The 14,227-nt window shown below is 40.2% G+C and overlaps 1 protein-coding gene across 1 annotated transcript in view; it reads right to left on the bottom strand.

Moving 5' to 3' along the window:
- PDXK (pyridoxal (pyridoxine, vitamin B6) kinase) overlaps positions 1-14,227 on the bottom strand; it is a 39,182-nt gene that overhangs the window by 17,583 nt on the left and 7,372 nt on the right. Inside the window, exon 2 of the mRNA XM_017810984.1 lies at positions 706-760. Within this exon, the coding sequence (XP_017666473.1) occupies positions 706-760 (55 nt within the window). The remainder of the gene's footprint in view (positions 1-705; positions 761-14,227) is intronic.

The raw sequence follows: 14,227 nt of genomic DNA, 5'->3' as shown, positions 1-14,227 counted from the left end.
AACAACCCATCACCACCAAGACAGTAAATGTGTCTCTTTTGATCCAGAAACAGCAAGTCACTTGGAGCTCCTTTCTGGGTGAAAGGTATTGCTAAAATAAACATAAATTTCATCTTTCTTTAAAAAGATAAAAGTTCTCTAGCACTCTGAATATTAATAAGTCTGAAAGTATTATGTGAGTGCATCATATAAATAAAATAAAATAAAAATACACCCAAATGCAGTAACACCCTTCCTCCCTCCAAATTTTAGGATACTTGCTAGCCATCTGGGTAGGCACACAAAGATAGGAAACATTGAGTCTACCTCAGTATTCTCTGATGTTTGGGTTGGTAATGTGATTATGACTGTCATAGGGCCATAATGCACAGAAAACCATTCTGAAGACTCCCCCATTCGCAGGCCTGGCTGTGTAAATGGCCTTATTTGTGTTGTTTCACTGTCTGAGTTAATTAGATTACTGCCTAACAAAGAGAAACTCACACTCTGAAGGGCAGATCAGGACATTACCACCTCATATCATGCCCTACTCCCAAATCCAGACTTCAGAGAGACTTTCAAAACATGAAAATTACATTTTCGTCCTATATCATGAAAATGTGAGTGAAAACAAAAGGCCAATCTCCTCTCCACTGCCATGGGATGAGGTGAGCCACGTGTTGAGCAGAGCTGAGTGACTGTGGAGTAGTATCTGTAAAATTTTACCTGTGTGGTTTGAAAACTGGACAGAGTTCACCGTATCAACTTCAAATCCCAAAACCTGTAATAGAACACAGGGATATTTCTTTTACTAACAGAGCTTCATTAATACGTTACCAGTGTCACAAAACACAAGGAAGTACTCTCAGTTTCCAGTGCATATTTAAAAATCTTGAAAGCTGAGTCAACAAACATGCCACATAAACAAACAGCAAAGTGCTTTACTACAGCAACCAACACGGAACAAAAGTGCTGCTGGCAACAGCACCAGGAAAACAGAGCTCTGGATCCTCAGGCTGGAGTTCATCTGGGGATAAGGATGGATGGGCTGGTCCAGCAGCAATCACTGAAACCCTGAAGAGAACCTTTCTTGGCAAGAAAATATCTCTCAGGTACTAAATTAATGCAAAATATGGAGGGAGGATGCTGTTGGTATTCCAGAAAGCAAATGTTTATAAAAGGAGGACAGAAGAATGTTAAAGGGAATCAATGTTACAAGCCATACTTGGATGTCACAATCAGTTTCTTAACAGCTAAAAATGAATAGAAAGAAATGCCAGAGAATTTATTTGGGGCATGGTTGGGCAGAAAAGGGAGAAAGCTCTTGAAAACACAGAGTAAAAAAGGCCTAAAGCATGTTCCAAAAGCCACCTGGTACCTTGCATTACCAGCAATTCAAATATTAAAATATCCAAGAATTTGCTAATGCAATCAACAAACATTCCTGTTGCCCAAAAATATATGAATATTATAAAAGTAACAGCATTGAATCAGGAGAAAACTAATGAGGATTTTTAACCTCCCAATACCTGCTTAATACAGGCATTGCTGGCCAAGCCATTTTTATCTCTCATGGAAGGAATTCTAATGCAAAAGTGACATTAACAGTCTGACGCTGAGTATTTGTTTCCACATCCAGCTTTCTCTGAGTAAGAAATCTCTTCAAAAGACGAGCTGCTATGTATGGCTCAGTGAGTCATACTGGGAGATAAAAGGAATGATGCACCACTGTGTATGATCCTCTTTCAGGCAATTTGCTGGGAGGGGTGAGTGAAGAAACAAAGCTTTTTCAGTCACGTTTTTTTCACTGAGACTCACGACTCTCCCTTTTCAGCATGAAGGCAACCCCTTCACACACATTAAAAACCTCTGGGTGTATGTGCCAGACGTCAGGCTTTCCCTGTGCATGTACCTTCTCCGTGATAAGCCCCTTATTCCAATCCTTGTGCTGCTACAAGAAGGATGTATGTGCTGCGACAGGTCACTCCTCCCTGCAGGTGCTACACTTCCATCATTTCACAGCTCAGAGTCCACACAGGTCTTCACAGAATTCTTATTTCAGTATTTAATAAAGGTTTCTGTTCATTCCACACCAGAAAGCAAATTAATCCTTTGATAATGACAGACAGAATGGAGGGTTGCCTCAACCTGTTCTAGTTCAAGTTAACCCCAGCTTCTACTCCTTGCCTAGGTTCTTGTTTTACCTTGGTGGATTTTATTTTAAAGGCCCAGGAATTAAAAGGGGTGAGAACATGACCACACTGTAATGACCTTAACCTTGATGTCTGCACATGCTCTTCAAAGAAATAAATGATAATATGACCTCTAACCAGACTGTCACCCCGTATTCAATTCCCCTCCCTGCAATGAACAGACCTAAGTAGTTCTTACTTCCTTCAAATGTCTTGGCAACAATTGTGAATTAATCCATTTCAGATCACGTCTCTCACACTATTTAATACCTGACACCACAGAACACGCTCACTGTGATTTACTAACTAATCAGGTTCACACAGGGCTTTAGGGAAGGAGAGCAGGCACAGCTGCTGAAGGGAGGGCAGTTCTACAACACAGGTAAGCACTGTCCCAGAGCAGTCCTCCTCTATTCTCTCCACCAGCACTAGCTATCATTTGATTTCTAAACAAGCTTTTCTGTAGGATTAGGGATTTTTGGTTTGTTTTGGCCAGTTAATCTGCTTTAACCAGCATAAGGGAAAATACAAGTGAGGCCACCTCTCCTGCAGACAGCCAGGTGCCAGGTTAGCTTAGCTGTGCACTTGGTACTAAAGAAAATGCTTTGAATAGTTGATGAAAAGCCACAGACAACTCAAATTCTGCAAGGGAGCTGGATATTCTCACTTTTTTTTCACCGGTGCAAGACAGGCTAAAAAGCCTTTAAAGGTCTCCAGAACAATCACTGGTGTTAGTTTACTCTGTCACAGTTTCTAATTTGCTCTGAAGTTTTTTTCTTGAATAAACACATACGACTAAAATCTAACACACCTCATTCAAGCCTCAAAATAAGCCACAGTTACTCCAAAGCATTGCCTTTTATAAAGATTCTTATAAAAACAGAGGATTAAAATATACAAAATGTTATTTAAAAACTATGTACAATTAAACTCCCTATTTAGTACTACCTTTGAAAGAAGACCAACAGATGTTAAGGCCTAGGCCCAGTATAAAGTAGTAGAATAATCAAAAAGAATGTTGAAGACCTGAAAAGGGGGTATATTGACGTGTTGAAAGCAGCTTTTGACAGCAATCACCTCTTCTGGGGCTGCAGAGAAAACTCTTTATTTTGGTTTGTGTAGTTCATTTTAACAACCAGATCATTTATAGTGGATAAGGAAATGTTTTCTCCTTCAATCAATGTTTAAAAACCAGTATTAGCAACTGTCAGCTTTGCACAGCTAAAGGACTGCACACATCAGAGAGAGTTTCTGATGATGAATACTTTCCCTACTTACAAGGGGAGCTGTGTTCAAAAGATGCCTTGTTAAACCTTTTTAACACATGTAATTTAACTCCTTTTAATTCCTGGGGCAGAGCTGACTAAAAGAAGTGATTTTGAGGTTTGGATTTTTTTCCAATTAATTAAGAATTTCTACTCAAACCAGAGGTTAAATAAATCTTAGTTCTAAGTTAACTACCTAATTAGAAATACATGTGGTTTCTTATGTACAGACTTAGACAACTGAGACAGAGTAAATGTGTTGAATCAGATAAACCATACTAGAAAACTAAGATAGAGTAAATGTATTGAATCAGATAAACCTAAAATACTAAAAAAAAAAGTCAGCCTCTCATATTTCCACACAAAAGAACATATGTCACAAAAAATATGCCTTTGGTTGAATATCAGCATTTTTTTCTAATGTCATAAGCCAGTAAAAATCCACCTTTTCTTTGGAAAATTACTAGAAAGTAAAAATTCAAAAGAGGACTAAAGTCAATATATATTAAGTTTCTTGCTTGTGTTCCTTGTACTTCTGTGTAAATAAACTGAGAAATTCATCCCACTTGGATTTTGCTTATTTTGCTTATAGCAGAAGTGCCTTCAGAGCATATTTGATCAGTGTCAAGACTGAGCTTACTAAGAAATGCACAGTAATACTTAATTTATTGCTTCTCTATACCATCTTGAAATAGTCCACACCCGTGCTACTTCCCCTGCTCCCTACAGCAAGTGTCCTGTGGGGATATTCCTGCCTCTGGTTTTAGAAATGTAGGTGACATCAGACACTCTGCAAGTGTCCAAGGGCTCCAGCTGCCAGGGATGCACATCACCTACGTTACGACCATCCCCTGATTTGGATCATCTGGTCTCCTACAGGCCCTCCAGCACAGAACAGTTCCAGGTTTCCACGCTCTCCCTCTGCTGTCATTCTGTGTAAGCATCATTAGCCCACAGAACTGCAAATCTTGGGCAAATCTAAAGCCATCACCAGTTTGGGTAAGGATGATAAGAGCTCTCCAAAGGAAAAAGATGACTAAGTTCGTCCCAAATCTCTCAGCCTCCAGCCTAAGTACGTGTCAAACACTGTTCTTCTTAAGACACAAATTAAAATTGCCTATATCACATCATACAGTGACATTTACTGCAACTGAAATCTCAGAGGAAAACGGGCAAATTTAATGTATTTTTTAAGTACCTTCAAGCAAGGAGGCAAAACTGTTAAACTTCTAAAATTAAATCACTAACCATCAAAACTGGAGGAGTCCTGTATTTGGAAGGCATGGCTGGCAGATGTGAATGACACATTTCAGAAAAATATTTGCCAGATTAAATCAAAATACACACACCAGAGCAGAATGCATTAGAAGAAACAGCCAGCATGAAGCACACGTGCCAACATTATGTTTGAAATGAAGTTGGGCTGAGCTCTTCATCACAAATAACTGAAGGAAAGGGACAAACATCATCCAGTTCTTCCCACAGTGCAGACAGTGCTATCCCAGCCTTGTAAAGAGAAGGTGCATCACCTGGGCAGGCACCTGGTCTAGAGAATTATCTGAATGCACCTCTCCAAACTAGCAAATGTTCAAGGGAAAAATCAACACAACAGAAAGGAAGAGACTTCAGAATACGTTGACAACCTCTAAAGGTGTCAGCTCTTTTTTGAAAACAGGACCAACCAGTTTTATTTAAAAGGACAGAAGAATTTAACTTAAGCCACAAATAAAAAGCCAAGAAATGGGTCCCCTTCAGGATTCAAATTTTACATGTGATACCAGTTGTTTTACTAGAAGAACAACCTAATGATCCAGACAGACAGAAAATGTCTTAAGTTGGGCAAGTTACATAAATAGCATGATCTCAGTTAGGGTTCACCTCTAATAATGCAACTCTTTGGACTCTGCCACTGTGTTACCACACTAATTAGAGCTTTGTTTAAAATTTACAGCCTCTCTTCCTTCCAGAAAACATTTCAATATACAAACACTGAAACAAACCAGTACCTAAGCAATAGAGAAATGAACAGGGAGACTTTGAAGCAAGTGCAACATCTCAAATCCAGTTTTAATGATTGCTAAGCTTTATGTTTATATTTGTCTAATCTACATTATGTACCAATGGTCTCGAGATAAATAAAAGTACTCATTTGTACCTCCTAATACTATTTGGTATCTGATTGTTAACACCACTTGAGACAGAAAACTGTTCACTTCAAAGATTAGCGCTGCCTTAGGGTAAATATTAATATAAATTCTCATTTAATAATTTTATTTACTTTGAGAAATGTGAAAAGCTATTATTGAACTGCTCCTGTTTAACATTTGTATTGCAGCTTTACTATGCTCCTGCAGGGGAAAAAAGGTAACTTTTCAAAAGTATCACACACTTTATAGTACTCAAGAAATTCTTTTTCCTTGCTTGGATGCAGTTTAGGGAGGTGTCAAAGGGGGGAAAGGTGTTTGGGGTTTTTTTTAGAAAAATAACCAAATAAGTATCTTATATCTCCTAAGTGGGTGAGAAAAACTGTCACTGTGATTACATGAATTTTTGAACTGAACTTTTATTGGTTTCCTGGGTACTAAACATTAGAAACAAACAAAAATCCCAGCTGCCATTGCATTATCTGTACATATGTAGAGAAAAGAGGTTTAGAGGGGGCTGAGAGAGATGCTGTGGAATTACTGTCCTTGGAGGTTTTCAAGACCCGTGAGGACAAAGCCCTGAGCAGCCTGGGCTGAACTTAGTGCTGCCCAATCTTTGAGCCAAAAGCTGGACTGGGACTTCAGGAGGTCCCTTCCAGCCTGGGTCACCCCATCATCAGTGATACCATGACATACATAAAGCTCAACTTTACCCACTGTAGATTTCCACGTGTAAAATCACACAAAATATCACCACCTGTGCCACCCTAAAGTTGTGGTTCTAAGGTTAAATCCCGGTGGTAGGGTATGTTTACACTATTAACTATGCCAGCTTTGACAGTAAAGATAATAAGTCCTTTGCTGTTAAATGACCAGTGGACCGATTTAAACGGAATGTTTTAATTTGTATTTAATTTAGGTAACCTTAGAGAACAATGGCCTAGTTCTGCAAGAATGAAATTCAATTAAAAACACCTCTCTATTCTACAACATGGCCAGTACATATTGCCCTCTTTGGGCACTGGCTTTGTGCCTCTAGCAGCATTTTCATTTTAAGGTTTGAAACTAAAACCACAAAGCAGTACTGCAGCTTAGGTTAGAGGAAAAATCTGGAATAAGTAAAAGGCAGAGTGGAAAAAAAAGTCAATGTAAGAAAAGGAAACAAAAAGGTTGTATAAAACCAGACTGTGTAAACTATATACATGTTTCTTCCATAGTATTTATGTTCCTGATACATGTTCACAGGTTGCTATCTATATTTCATGGAATAAAGCCAAGACCTCCATCCAAACCCTCCAGTTCCTTCTAAGTTCTTAATTTTAGAAAATGTTAGCTTCACCATACCAGAACACATCAAAAACAATTTTCTCAGCTGAGTCCACAAAGTAGATCACAAATCCATGGAAAGTATCAGAGGCTGAAGCTGGAAATCAAGCTCAGCCAGTCTTTCATATAAATTCTTTTATTGTGAACACAAGGTACTTTCTTTCTTGTATGCATAATTAGAACTTCACATTCAGATCTGAGCTACAAATGTCCCACAGGTAAAAATCTTGCTATATGGTTTGCTTGTTTGCATGTCTAAAAGGTAGATTTATATCCAAGGGAAAAGCAGTTTGACAAGAAAAGGGCACTGGCTAAGAAGGAACAAGATTCTGCTAACCAGGAGAAGAAAACTTTTGAGATTCCACTTCTGGAAGGAGGATTTGACCGTCATGCATCTCACTCTTCCCGAAATAAATGCAGCCTTGTATATAACACTTTTTCATATTTCTTCTGCTTTGTAGCAAGATACTCACTTTGTAAGTAAAACTTTTATGGAAAAAGGATGACTTGTTTCTAATTCAGATTCAAATATGAACCATCCAAGCCAGGATGAATGTGGAACCATGAATGAACCATGTCCTGTCCTTTGTGCCAACAGATGGTAACAGACTGATGAGTTAGAGCAAAGTAGCAGTAAATATTTAAAAAACCAAGAAGGTTAACACACACTAAACAAGTGAATCAAAACCACCCAGACAGACCTTAAAAAGTCAACACAGTGAATTCTGTGCAGAATCCAAAACAAGGATTCAGGTATGTAAACTCAACTGTGCTACTGATTTGTTTTCCTTTATTGGGCAAGATCAACATGCAAATATATTTTCAGAAACAACCATTAATTTCAGCTGCTTTCCTTCTCCGTTACTAAACTGTTATGCATAGGAATGGTTCATGAAGTCAGGAAATCCAGGCAGATTAGAAGTGATAGTCAGGCTTATCTTTATTGCAACTTGCTCAGGTGCTGACGTACACTCCACTGAAATCTCTCACTGAAGTCTAGAGTGAATCCCTCTACAGACAAATACGTCCTTCAGGAGAACATGAGCAGCAAAGAACCATGACAGATATTAGGATGTTGTTTTAAACCAGTTCTAAAAGAGTATACTACCCTCAAACCTTTCAGTGTATGCATTTCATTCTCCTGGTAAAAACAAGCAGTTTTGCTACGGAAAGATTTCTCACAGAGCTGCACTCGTGATCAAGATATGAAAGTTCTAAAGCACAAGGATCACAGAGTGGGTCAGATTGAAAGGGACCACAGTGGGTCATCTGGTCCCACCTCCCTACTCATGCAGGGTCATCCCAGAGCACATGGTACAGGATTGTGTCCAGAGGGTTCTGGAATATCTCCAGTGAGGGAGACTCCACACCTTCTCTGGACAATCTCTTCAGTGCTCGGTCACTGCACAGCAAAGAAGTTCTTCCTCATGTCCAGGTGGAAATTCCTGGGCATCAGTTCCTGCCCCTTCCTCTTGTGCCATTGCTGGGCCCCCCCAAGCAGAGCCTGGTCCATCCTCTGCCCCCTCTCTGCAGACCCTCCAGACCTGGGGGAGGTCCCCTCTCAGTGTCTGCTCTGGAGGCTGAACAGCCCCAGCTCCCTCAGCCTTTCCTCACAAGAGAGGTGCTCCAGTCCCTTAATCATCTTGTGAAGTTGTGTTTAATTTTCAAATACGGCAGCACATGACAAGCCACAAGGCTCTACAGAAAGAAAAAAAAGTCCTCAGTTTTGAGAGTCACTCAAATTTTCCAAGCAGTGAGGAAGTGCTTTGATTTGTGTCACTTAAAGCACACAGCAGCATTTTGAAAAATAAATGAGTACTTAAGAGCAAACCCTGCATCTCAAATATATACACAAAAAATACAAATATATCCCCTCACACCATTTTTTTATGTGAGGTTTATCCCAACAAATATCCTATGATTGTCAATTTTAATTAATGAATACTTCATAATTGCTTAATAGGAGTCTTATTCCTCTGCCTCCACAAATACAGTTAACATAAGCAAATTCAGCAACAAGGTGCACTGGCATAAGGCACTTGAATAAACACATCTGGGGAAAAAAAAGAAGTTAATAGTAGACAGCAAACTAACAGAGAGGGATTGGTGCCCCATGCAAGGGGAAAGCATCTAAAAATATCAACCAGCAGCTCACCAGGACCACAATGTCTGTACTGAAAGCAAAACAGGCTGGCTCAGGGCTGCAAAGGCACATCTGGTCAACTCCAGAGGGCCTTATCTGAGAGGTTGTGATGGCAACACAAAACCAGTCGAAGGCTTGAAGAGCCCCACTACATGATCCTGTATTTTCTTCAGAGGACCTCCCTCCTCATCCACATTTAGATCACAGCTGGCTTTATTGCTGTTAACAGGACACACATATGGTAGGCCCTACATCAACTAGAAAATTACTCTTATAGCAACGTAACACTGACAGATGCCTCAGTCAGAGTACAAATTTTTATAGCACAAAGACATATATAAACCAAAGGGGTTACAGATAATAAATCAGACACAATTTATGAGGCATTTTCAAGAAATCTTGTGGTAAGACCCAAAATTGCTGACTCTGAGCGTGTATACAATTCACAAACTGAATAAGCTGGAATTCCTGTATTTGTCTAAAAAAATAACTGTATCATATAAATCAAACTCATTCTATTCCTTCCAATTTTATATATATATATATTAAACCCAAGCTTAATTGAAAGTAATTAACAGAATTAACTTTACTGCCACTGTTAAAATTACCCTGTCAAACGAGGTAATTGAGGTTTGGGGGTTTTTTTTGCTAGGTAATAGCAGCAATACTTTCCAATAAGGAAGTCTCCATGTCAGGCCATGAAACACTCTATGTATCCATTGTATTACAAGCTGTTTGCATTAATGTACTACAATTTGGAACTTTATCTCATCACTGTAGTTCCAGTGAACACCACTGCTCCACTGTATTCCTCTGGACACGACAAAGAAACATATTTCAAAAGGCTGAATTTCTCTAATCAAACTAATTTGGAACGGGAGAAAAATTTCCCAGTTGCAGCTTGCACTTCTCTCCATGTGCCAGCTCTTTCACTTTAATTGCAACTCCTTCCATTTGCTGCTGAACTGAAAAACATACATTGTACTGGGTGCAGAAAATTAGAACACAAATTCAATTTGAGAAAAAGGAACTTGGGAAAAAGAAAAGGCATGTCCTGACAATTAGTGAAGCAGGCATAATTGCTGGCGTGGGTTGATAAACTGAACTGAAACTGCTATTGACTAACCCAATCTCTTTTTTCTCTTTCTGAGCTTTTAATAAACCATACCAAGTAGCTAAAGAGAACTCAGTATACATAATACAGCTGTATCTTAGTGCAGCATTTGACAAGGCACTGCAAAGAAAAATCATTAAGATATTGGGGATATTGTGCCAGGATAAAAATACTGGAGCAAATAAACTAGGAACGGGGATGCTGGACATACTGTTGGTGATTCATTAATCCAGAGTCAGGTACCAAACAGACCACTTCAAATTCTGAGGTTAGAAATAGACAATTACAAAGCATACAATAAAATCATACACCAGATGACCTTGAGAAAAGGGCACCACAGTGTAAGAAGGATATTAAGCTATTAGAGAGCGTCAAAAGGAGGGCTATGAGGATGGTGAAGGGTCTGGAGGGGAAGCCTGTGAGGTCTAGCTGAGGAAACTGGGGTTGTTCAGCCTTGAGGAGACTGAGGGGAGACCTTGCTGCAGTTACACCTTCCTCGGGAGGGGAAGAGGAGGGGCAGGCACTGAGCTCTGCTCTGTGAGGACCAGGGACAGGACACAAGGGAATAGCCTGAAGTTGCCTCAGGGGGGTTTAGGTTGGATATTACAGAAAGGTTCTTCACCCAGAGGGTGACTGGGCACTGGAACAGGCTCCCCAGGGAAGTGGTCCCAGCCCCAGGCCTGACAGAGTTCAAGAAGCGTTTGGACAATACTCTCAGGCACATGGTGGGATTCTTGGGATGTCCTGTGCAGGGCCAGGAGTTGGACTTTGACGATGCTTCCAACTCAGGATATTCTATGATTTTACATGAGAAGAAGCCAAGTGGGGAGGAGACTGGGGTGTTTCATACATGCTGCAGCCACACTGCTTTGATGCTTCTTTGTTCCTCCAGGGCCAGTTCTCAGGCCCCAAACCAACTAGTCCCAAATCAGCAAAACCAGGACAAGATGATCACCTCAGGTAGCGTAAAGCCTGTTTCTTGAGTGACATTCCCTTTTCATCTTTGATTAACCCCATACTCATTTTCAGGATTTCCAAGCTGGCTTCAGCACTGGACACCATAGAGGACATACTAAAGACTGAAGCAGAAAACAAGTGCCTCTCTCTTCTGTCAGAGCAGACTGCAATTTTTGTCAAAGTGCTCTGGCAAAATTGGTACTCACAGAGAATTTGCAGATGGGCTGTAATGTCGTGACCATCTGAACAGAAAAAACTAGAACAGCCTGAGACTGCAGTGAATATGTTCTCAAATAGTTTATTTATTGACTTTTCTGAAAAGGCTTGCAATTTAAGTACTTATCTGAAAAGTAATCAGGCCGAATTCAAGATTATCTGATAGTGCCTTAGAGATGCTCTTCCAAATAAGCTGTGGAGACACGGGAATGTTTCAGAGCCCATAGCACCATGTCACTCAGTTTTACTTTGCACCTGGGCAGACTGATTGGTATGCACTGCTAACCGTTTAATGCAAACTAAGAAGATGACATAAAATATATGTGTTTATCAAAATTCCCTCTAAGCCATTTTGTTCAGCACTGAGAAATTCCTTGTTCTACGTCATCATCATTTTTCCACAGGCTACTCAAACAAACCGCCTCTTGTGCCTGCAAGACACAATGGAATATAATGTCCGTCATTATTCCCGGCACCACAACAGTTTTCTTCAGGACAGACCTGACTGTAAAGTCAAAAGATTTGTGGTATAGCTGCTCTGTTGACCTTCCTATGGGCAGGAGGCCATTCCTGCCATCTGGGGTGGGATCAAGTGATGATGGATCTGCAAGACACCAATTTAGAAAGACTAAGGCAAGTGAAAGACAAGGAGTAACAGCTTCTGCTTCCCCCTTCATTCTTCCCACTAAAGGACAAACATAAAACCAGGAGAATGAGGTGGTGCTGTGGGAGTCTGTCTGCCTTCCACCTAGGAAATACATTTCACCCCCATCCTGAGAGCGTTTGCTGTCAGGCAAAAGTGACTTCAGACACTGAGTTCAGATGGAGAAGTTGCAGTTCACAAATTCTTCTGAAGAGTTATAAAATCTGCAGGTTCGCCGCGGATTTCAGATTCGTCATCTTCATGTTTTTGCCTTCTACACTTGGATGTAATTTGACAAAAACACCATACTGTCACTGCAAACTCTGCCAGCTGGAATCCTACAGTGCTACACGAGGAAGTTTACAAACACTGATTAGAAGAGGCAGACATAGCAGAAATAGGTCCAACAGGCATGGAATTAATCTACTTTTATTTTAGTGAATGAAATGGGGGGCAGGATCCCACAACACATTCTTTTCCTCTGATTTTTATTTTACTTTTAGTCCTGCTGTTCATATTGTGGTTAGATAGGTCCCTCTAACCACCAGTTCATTAGCAAGATGTGGCAGGAACGTTTTGTACATCTCAGGTGGAGTCATCCTACAGGAGAGAGATTTGTTTTATCCAGCACATGGGCTTTATTTGGACTTCTTAGGTAGACTATTGAATAGATTCCACTCTGCTACCAATGTTAAACTGTACAATAACAGATACTTGTAAAAACAGAAACAGGTCCCTGAAAGAGGTGACACATTATGTAAAGATCACACCAAGGCCACCACAGGGAAAGAATGAAGCTTCTAAAGAACACATAAATGTCTCACCAATTCCTTCAGGATAAGCAGATGTCTTAGATAACAGCACACTTTGAGGAATGATTTCTTCAGCAGGTGCCAGGTGCAGGAGCCTGAGGCTTGCTCCTGCTCTGGCACCTCAGTCATGCCAAAAGAGCTGTGTGGGGGGCTGTATTAGGGAACTGGGTGAGGAAACTGGCTCCCAAAATAAACACACATTTTCTCCTTTTCTCTCTTTGTCAAGTCCTTAATAAACCTGGAATGCTTCTCAGAGCCATTTACCACATGGCCTCACAAAATGACTTTCCTTGGAGCATGGAAGTGGACACAAAATGGTGCAGGTGGAAGGACCAGCTGTCAGTGGTAAGGACAGAGCAAGTGTTTCTCAATCTGGCATCTCCACTGAAACCAGCAGATTGTTAAACTGCACCCCAGAGCACAGGTGACAATATAAAACTTCTCAAATTCAAAAACTAAGTTTAAACAAGCATTGTTTTGGTTGTTGCATGAATGAGTACGGGCACAACGTTACTGCCATTAACTACAGTGAGAACAGAAACAACTGCCCCCAAAATAAAGCTACAAGTGGTACTTATCTACAAAAGGAATGAGCTGTGACACAGGTTGTAGCTTGTGCTGGTCCACAAACAGAAACAACAAACAACTACTGTGCTGCAGGAAATACTGTCCCTGTTGGCCTCAGTTTTAATTGTTTTTTAAACTTGTTTTTTCATCTTTAGCTACTTAGAATGATGGTTTCCACACGTAATGTGGTGCCCAGTCCTGTGAGACAGGGGCTGTATCCTGACAAAAAAGTGAAAATAACCACAGTGAAGAGCTAGGTGGATGGAAGAATGAGTTTTCCAGCAGCCTAACCTTGCTCAGTAGTACTCATCACCCAAAGCAAATACCACAAACAGATTTATAAAAAATATGTATATTTAAATTGATTAGATTTAGGCTCAACTTTACTAAATTCATGACCAGAAGCTCTGGTATGTAATTCTTCAAAAACAGTATCAAATTTTGAGAATTTAGCCAACATTTTTTTTTCTGTTATAACTTCTTTTTGCTTAGAGAAGATGGGGACAGAATTACTATGTATAGCAGATATGATGAAACATGGTAGAATTCAGGAAGATATCAAGTAATTTAGTGTTAACAAAGCAGAGAACTATTAAGGGGAGTCTGAAAGATAACACATTTGGTTTTACTGGCTGTCAACCTGGCAAGAGAAAAAATGTTGCTGTATTCCAACATTGTGGGACAGACCAGAACTTCACTTCCTTGGCAGTTTCCAGTAAGATGACCCAATGAATGCTGTTCTTGAAGACTTGTCATGGATTGCTCCCTTCAACTCATTAATGTCATTGAGAGCTGTGTCATCCTTGCTTGACATTTACACACACATCCTCTCCTGGGAGGTAAAACGTGACTGGACCCCTCAGTGGGGA

The sequence above is a fragment of the Lepidothrix coronata genome, unplaced genomic scaffold (genome assembly GCF_001604755.1).
Source record: "Lepidothrix coronata isolate B3197 unplaced genomic scaffold, Lepidothrix_coronata-1.0 Scaffold30, whole genome shotgun sequence".
Lineage (NCBI taxonomy): Eukaryota > Metazoa > Chordata > Aves > Passeriformes > Pipridae > Lepidothrix > Lepidothrix coronata.
The sequence above is the reverse complement of the archived record's forward strand: the minus strand, read 5'-3'. Positions and strand labels throughout refer to the sequence as shown.